At 41.2% G+C, this 7,430-nt stretch overlaps 1 protein-coding gene across 1 annotated transcript in view; it reads right to left on the bottom strand.

The window, feature by feature from the left end:
- The window catches only part of LOC117173573, a 207,206-nt gene that overhangs the window by 55,666 nt on the left and 144,110 nt on the right, over positions 1-7,430 (bottom strand). The window contains exons 7-16 of the mRNA XM_033362215.1: positions 7,109-7,207; positions 6,921-7,019; positions 6,734-6,832; positions 6,547-6,645; positions 5,978-6,076; positions 5,790-5,888; positions 5,607-5,705; positions 5,300-5,398; positions 5,127-5,231; positions 4,390-4,649 (exon numbers count right to left, since the gene is read on the bottom strand). Coding sequence (XP_033218106.1) covers positions 4,390-4,649; positions 5,127-5,231; positions 5,300-5,398; positions 5,607-5,705; positions 5,790-5,888; positions 5,978-6,076; positions 6,547-6,645; positions 6,734-6,832; positions 6,921-7,019; positions 7,109-7,207 — 1,157 coding nt within the window. The remainder of the gene's footprint in view (positions 1-4,389; positions 4,650-5,126; positions 5,232-5,299; positions 5,399-5,606; positions 5,706-5,789; positions 5,889-5,977; positions 6,077-6,546; positions 6,646-6,733; positions 6,833-6,920; positions 7,020-7,108; positions 7,208-7,430) is intronic.

The following is a 7,430-nucleotide window of genomic DNA, read 5'->3' as shown; positions in this document are numbered from 1 at the left end:
GAATCAAAACGAAGGGCCTATGACAAAGCCACTGAACGTGTTGTCGGGTTGCGGACAGAGGGTCCCTGTAGCATGGGTTTCTGCTGAGTATGGTTACAGAAATAAATAGGCAGTCGCGGACAGTTGTTCAGGGGTAGTCCCGAAGGAATTAACTCCCAAGCGGAGGTGTGAAAACCATGCCGAAAGCTGAATGACACCTGGGTGAGGTTTCTACAACGGTGACTCTGGGATACCGGGCGACCTCTCAGAGTACGCAGCCTTATTCTTGCATGCGGGGCTCTACAAGGATGAAAGAACCCCTTTCCCTAGTTTCTCGTGGGAACAACAATGACAACACCAAACATAGTTGTAGTAAGTGCGGTTCTTAACGTTCTGAACGCGCAGGGCCCCCGATAATGCCGACCACTCTAGAGCTAGGGAAGCCAATGAAAATGGATTCAATGCACTGGATCGGCGGAATTTCGAGACCTTTAGGTGGACGGAGCGACTAAATCACAACTTGCTAGAGTGCTACGATGCTAGTGTGGCCCCTGAACGGGGTTACATGGCACGGCTGCATTCTCTGTGGTGCGAGAAACACCCGGAGCTATCGCATTTTTTGCAGCAACGTCTGCGAAACCATGCCGAACTACTCCGAAAAAGGGGCAATGTAAGCGGAACGCCTACTCTACCACAGCTAGAACAAGTCGGCAACAGAGAAAGAGAGGCGACACTAAGACTAACCGCGAGCAGGCATCCAATAGAGGAAGAGCGCTGCTTTATGACACGGTGAAACATCAACACCAAGGTTTCTCTCAAGCATTGAGATCTGACTGAAATGGATGACGAGCTTCGTGGACATTTTCCCGAAGAATCCGACCACTGGGCTATCAATTATTGTATGTATAATGCAGCGAGAGCTTTGGCTGATGGGAACCGTGAAACAAAACCAACGGTTGATCATAAAACCAAAAGACGAATGCATCAACTTGCCATAAAGATAAACTGGGCAATACAGTACGCGTCCCGAATTCAGTGTGTGATTCACTAAATCACATCTGGCAGGAATTTTATCGCCAAGGTCCGAAAGTTCGCGCGCGAACTCCGGACCCGTTATTACACACTTAACACGTCAAAGCTGCTGACTATCAGGCAGCATAATGTTGAGAGAATACGGATGCTATCTGACGTTAACAGAAGTCTAGAGCGGAGAGAGAGGTGAGTCAGAGAAAATTAACATTTTCTCTCTGACCCATCTAGACTCTTTCAAGACCCTCCAGTTCCTGTCGACCACACGCCCAAACCAGCGGAGGTCGAAGTATTTTGGAGAAAAGTCTACGAAGTGCAGCATAGACTGGACGAAGACTCAGAAAATATAAATAGCTTCAAGGAGCTGTGTGATGCCCTCATAACACCTGATCAAGAAAGCCCACCCATCACTACCGACGAGGTGAAAAAAGTATTAAGAGGGATGAAGAACTATTACGCTACGGGACCAGATTGTATCAAAATTTTCTTGTAGAAGAAGTTTCCTTCAACTCATCAGCATTTGGCCCGTATTTGCACCTTATATTTAAAGTCGGAAGAACTAATTCCGAAGTGGTTGGTGGAAGGTCGCACAATACTCCTGCCGAAAATAGGCAACTTAGCTGACCCGAAGAATTACAGGCCAATCAATTGTCTGAACACACTGTGCAAGATATTCACAGCTATCCTAAATGATAGGATTGTTAGGGCAATTGAACCTGTGTGGCAAAAAATGTATGAACAACGAGGCTCAAAGAAAGGCGTAGCGGGATGTCGGGAGAACCTGCTCATCGATAGATGTGTCTGTAAAGATGCAGCATTCTACCAGCGTGACCTATCGATGGCCAGGATTGATTATTGGAAAGCTTTTGATTCGACCATCCATAGACTTATCATCGGTCTTTTGGAAAGCTTAAAGGATCATCCGCAAATCGTTAGGTGCATAAAGAGATTGATGCCGCTTTGGAAAACCAGATTTATTATCTTATCTGGAAAAGATCGTGTGACAACCAACAAGGCCACCTTTCAGAGAGGTGTCTTTCAGGGCGACACCATGAGCCCACTCCTCTTTTGCCTTACATGATTGCCACTATCTCCGACGGGTACTTGTGCGGCAAACCTACAGATCGAAAGTACAAAGTCACTCATGTATTTTACATGGATGATCTTAAGATCTATGCTAAAAACAAAGAGCAACTACATCTAGCTCTAAAGATTGTCGAACGATATACTAAGGAAATTGGAATGAAATTTGGGTTAGACAAATGCGCCAAGGTTTATTTGAAGCGAGAAAAACTTAATGGCATCCCTCAAGATCCTGAGCTCGTTGATAGAAGCACTATACGACACCTTTGCGCTGGAGAGACTTATACATACCTGGGTGTGCAACAGAGCCGCATTCAGGATGTTACATCTATAAAGGATACTCTCCGAAGCAGATACAGACGTCTCATCCGGCAAATCTTGTCTTCCGGACTGTCGGCGAGAAACAAAGTAGCTACAACGAACATGCTTGCCGTCCCGGTAGTACTCTATGCATTTGGAGTTCTGTTCCGCGACTGTACATCGCACGTCGTCAAGGTGGTCGCGGAATATTGAGTCTTGAATGTCTTCACAACAGGATGATTCTGAGTACAGAACATAGAGTCGCAAATGGAAGAGACCCTCTTCTTAAAATGGTCAGGAATCACGAAGAAGTGGGCAAAGCAGCGTTTCTGTACAAACTCAGCGGAGGAGGCTGCTGAAACACTTAGACTTAATTTCAGTATAAGAGGTGCGCAAAATGCATCAAATCTTATCTATCTCGAGTACTCACTCCTGAAAGCCCGGATTAAGAAAGCATAAAAGAAAACCTTTCCTGAACAGCTCCTCGATAAAAGGATGCACGGTATCTTCCACAGAAATGTGGAGGATCAGTCAATGTCGTGTGAGCTAACGTTTGCTTTGCTTAAATCGCCCGGATTGACGTCTGGGACGGAGGGTTTCATTTTGGCATGCCAAGACGGTGTCATTTCCACTTTAATATACCGTCGCCACATTTTGAGCCAAGACATTCCCGATGATAGCTGCAGGGTGTGCCATGCACACTCCGAGCATTTAGCTCACATACTATCTAGTTGTCCAATTCATGCGGGTACGACCTACATCCAAAGGCACAATGCGGCACTAAGAGTGCTTTATTGCCATCTCTGTCACTCTTACGGCATTAACCTTAATATCAATCCTCTAAACGCTCCTAGGGAAATCGAGTCAATTATCGAGAATGGGAAGTGCCGCATATACTGGAACTTTATATTCTCGACAATTGTTTTTGTTGCACACTCGAGGCCAGATATGGACCTTCTTGATTTCGAGAAGCGAACCATGTTCGTTATCGAATTTTCGGCACTAGATGACAAAAACGTCATAGCCAAGGAGAATGAAAAGAAACAGAAGTATTATGTGCCTAACCTTATAAGGGAGTTGAAACGATTGTATCCGGAATATTCTGTTAAACTAATCGTCCTTATCATCGGTGCTCTTGGAGGTGCCAAGCTTTCAATCTTTAATAGCATGAAAAGCATCCCTGCGTGTTAACAATATACTGAAACTTTTGCGGGGAAAGTGCAGAAGGTGGTAGTTCTTGGATCGCTCCGTGTTCTCAGGGTGCACGTAATTTTTGCCATATGGTCGTATTTATTTCGTTACAGTCTGTAACCACCTATTTCACGGTCAAGATACGTGGTTGTGGGTGAAATTTTACCGCGATTTCGCTGAGAGCGGGTGCAATTTTTCAGATTAGCAGCCGCTCCCGGTGAAATCCTGCGGCTGTCCTTATGACAAATTTTTAATATTTATATATATAATCAAATTGATTATTTTGTTAGTAATAACAGTAAAATATCATGCAGTACAAGTCCGATAACTGGCCGTCCGATAAGTGTACACTCCCCTTAAAACCGTATGGCACTCACACCAATTGTAGTTTTCCCAATACGTGTTCAATTTTGCTCATTATTTGCGCCCATGATTCACGTATGCGCGCACCTACTATCGTGCTGCTAGAGGGGGCGTCCGATAAGTCCGCAATTTCTGGAATTTTCCGCCCCTACAGCCCCGAAGTTGGAAAGTTATCAGACTTGTACTGTATTATTCAACTGACATCTTAAAAAATGACGCCAGCTAATAGTTTGTTGGCGACACAATTTGTAGGAACCGAAATTCATCACCAATAAAATTTGCCAGAAACGAAAATTCATAAATTCATCTTCGGAAAAATGTATTCGACCTAAAAAAGAAAAGCTCGGCTAGAAAAATGTTTCAGAAGGTAGTAAGATGATAACTTTAATATGATGTGCTGAAAATATGTGCGTAACCGAGATAGACAATTAAAATATAATATACCTTTTCAGGACAATGTGCTCCAGGGCCGGGTGTTTGAGATTGATCGTCGGGTAATTGAAACCTGGAACTAATGCTGTAAGCAGGGCTTTTTGCCCTAACAGCGTCTGGTTTTATCGCTTCGTAGGCTCCCGGTCCTGGTACAAGAAACCTATCGTCAGTGAAGACCTTTTGCCTCCCCGAAATTGAGTAAGCTGGAGCTGTTTTTTTGTTACCCTCTTTAGATGCACAAAGCGCAGGCGGAATATTATATACGTTAGGCGCTAAAAAGGCAGAAAATATTAATCTCCCAATTGAATTAGTGTAGCATCGAATAAATAATTTTATTAATTTCTATCCAGAATTAAACGATTATAAGAATGCTCATTTGACTGAAATGCAGTTCTTTTGTGTATGCAAAAAGTTAATAATGTAAACTATCCGTATCAGTATCCCATTTTTGAAATAGAAGGAAATAATTTTAGAACAATAGTCACCGAAGTACCTAAGTACCTAAGTACCAAAATATTATCGTACCTAACAAAATATTAGTGTATTACGAGGTAAAATTATTTCTCTAGAGAATCGACTTGCACTTCGTTATTTCTCATCCTGTTCAATATCAACGATTAAAAATAAATTGCCCGAGAAAACCATTTTTATCCTAAATATTAAAATGAAAAGTGTTAATTAGGTTCATGCATCGTGGAAAAGCGGTGTTATAGCCCAAAAGCTTTCCTGCCGTTATTTTTTTTCTTTACCAGGAATATCGCTTAATCTTTCCATGGGTGGTCTCAATCCAAAACTGAAGTGGAACGCCTTTTCGAGAATGATCATCGCTTTTTCCGGAGAGTAATGCCCTGGGCCTACAAAAAATCGTTTGAAATTTAAATATGTATTTTTTAATTTTCAATCGTAATTTAGCTTTTCTCACCTGGCAAGGATTCTTTTTTTTGATTGTCAACTTTCATTCCGAAACTATACTGAATATTTTTTTCCAAGTTTACTTTTTTCGGAAAATAGACTCCAGGAACTAAAGATAATACATGTGTAAATAACAAAATTTTGATTCATAAACCATGTTTACCCAAAATACTCAATTGGCATTTCGTGTGCACCGGTGTTGAAACAAAAGAAATGTCGGTTAGGTATATCAAACAATTAAGTGGTCTTAGATCTTTATTCTTTTATATTTAGTTTAAAAATTAAATGAGCCAACCTAAAATCTTCTTTTTTCATACCTGGTGTATCACTTGGCTTCGTAATATCTGCACGAATACCGAAAGTATACTCCCGTGAACGTGTAAAGTTTACTTTCTCAGGATTATAAGTACCAGGAGCTAAAAGAATGTTTGTTGATCATACTTTAATAGCATTTGGTAAGAAGATTGTAAAAAATGTTTAACTTCACGGCCAATTTGTACCTGGAATATCGTTTGGTTTTTCTAAAACACCTTTTCCATGTAGACTGTATTCTGGTCCTGAATGTGGGTTAAACTTTTCGGGGCTGTAAGTTCCGGGTGCTGCGACATAAAAGTTATTTGTAAATGTCCGCAACTATTATTGGATAAATTTAAAAAAGAACATTTATTCTTTGACAACAAATACTCGCCAGGATTTTGATTGGGTTTTTCTGAAGGACCTTTTCCACATAGACTGTATTCTGGACCTTTATGTGGGTTGAATTGTTCGCGGCTGTAGGTTCCAGGCGCTAAGAAATAAAAGTTATATGTAACTGCCTGTAATAAAAGAGTGGGACGATGGTCGTGGGAGTTAAAGCGTAGGCTTTGAACCCACTATGTCGGCTTAGGGGTTCGATTCCCGCCTCGCACTCTGAAAGAGCCTCGGTAGCCCATGCGTTGAACACTAGCCTAGCAAGGGAGTTGTTTATCTCTGGAGAGTCTTGAGACCGGTACCTCTAGAGAAAAAGGTTCTCTAAGCACTTAAAGCTTTTCCTCTTGGCGGTTCGAAACCCATCTTAAACTGTATTCCCCCCCCCCCCCAACACAAAGTAAGTATTTGGGGTGTGTGTTGAGGGACAGGGAAGAAGGTAACAACAAATGTAAACCCTTAGGGGATACATTAGAAGCTTCCAATCCATTCCATTCTATGTAAGTGTCTATAACAATTATTTCACCTGTTTAGAAAGGAAAATTTGTTCTTTGAAAAAAAACTACTAACCAGGATTTTGATTTGGTTTCTCAGAAGGACCTGTTCCATATAGACTGTATTCTGGTCCTGCACGTGGGTTGAATTTTTCGGGGCTGTAGGTTCCAGGCGCTATGAAATACAAGTTATATGTAAGTACCTGTAACTATTATTTGATATACTTAGAAATAAAATTCGTTTTGTGAAGACAACTACTAACCAGGATTTTCATGAGGTTTTTCTGTAGGACCTTTTCCATATAGACTGTATTCTGGTCCTGCATGTGGGTTGAATTTTTCGGGGCTGTAGGATCCAGGCGCTATGAAATACAAGTTATATGTAAGTACCTGTAACTATTATTTGATATACTTAGAAAAAAAATTCTTTCTGTGAAGACAACTACTAACCAGGATTTTCATTAGGTTTTTCTGTAGGACCTTTTCCATATAGACTGTATTTTGGTCCTTCATGTGGGTTGAACTTTTCGGGGCTGTAAGTTCCAGGCGCTGAGACATAAGGATTATTTGTAAGTGTCAGCGAATATTATTTGAAATATTTAGAAAAGAAAATTTGTTGTTTAAAAATAACTACTAACCAGGATTTTCATTAGGTTTTTCTGTAGGACCTTTTCCATATAGACTGTATTTTGGTCCTGTGTGTGCGTTGAACTTTTCGGGGCTGTAAGTTCCAGGCGCTATGAAATACAAGTCATATGTAAGTACCAGTGACTATTATTGAATATACTTAGAAAAAAAATTCTTTCTGTGAAGACAACTACTAACCAGGATTTGCATTAGGTTTTTCTGTAGGACCTATTCCATATAGACTGTATTCTGGTCCTGCATGTGGGTTGAATTTTTCGGGGCTGTAGGTTCCAGGCGCTATGAAATACAAGTTATATGTAAGCACCTGTAACT

Source organism: Belonocnema kinseyi, chromosome 5, assembly GCF_010883055.1.
Source record: "Belonocnema kinseyi isolate 2016_QV_RU_SX_M_011 chromosome 5, B_treatae_v1, whole genome shotgun sequence".
Lineage (NCBI taxonomy): Eukaryota > Metazoa > Arthropoda > Insecta > Hymenoptera > Cynipidae > Belonocnema > Belonocnema kinseyi.
The sequence above is the reverse complement of the archived record's forward strand: the minus strand, read 5'-3'. Positions and strand labels throughout refer to the sequence as shown.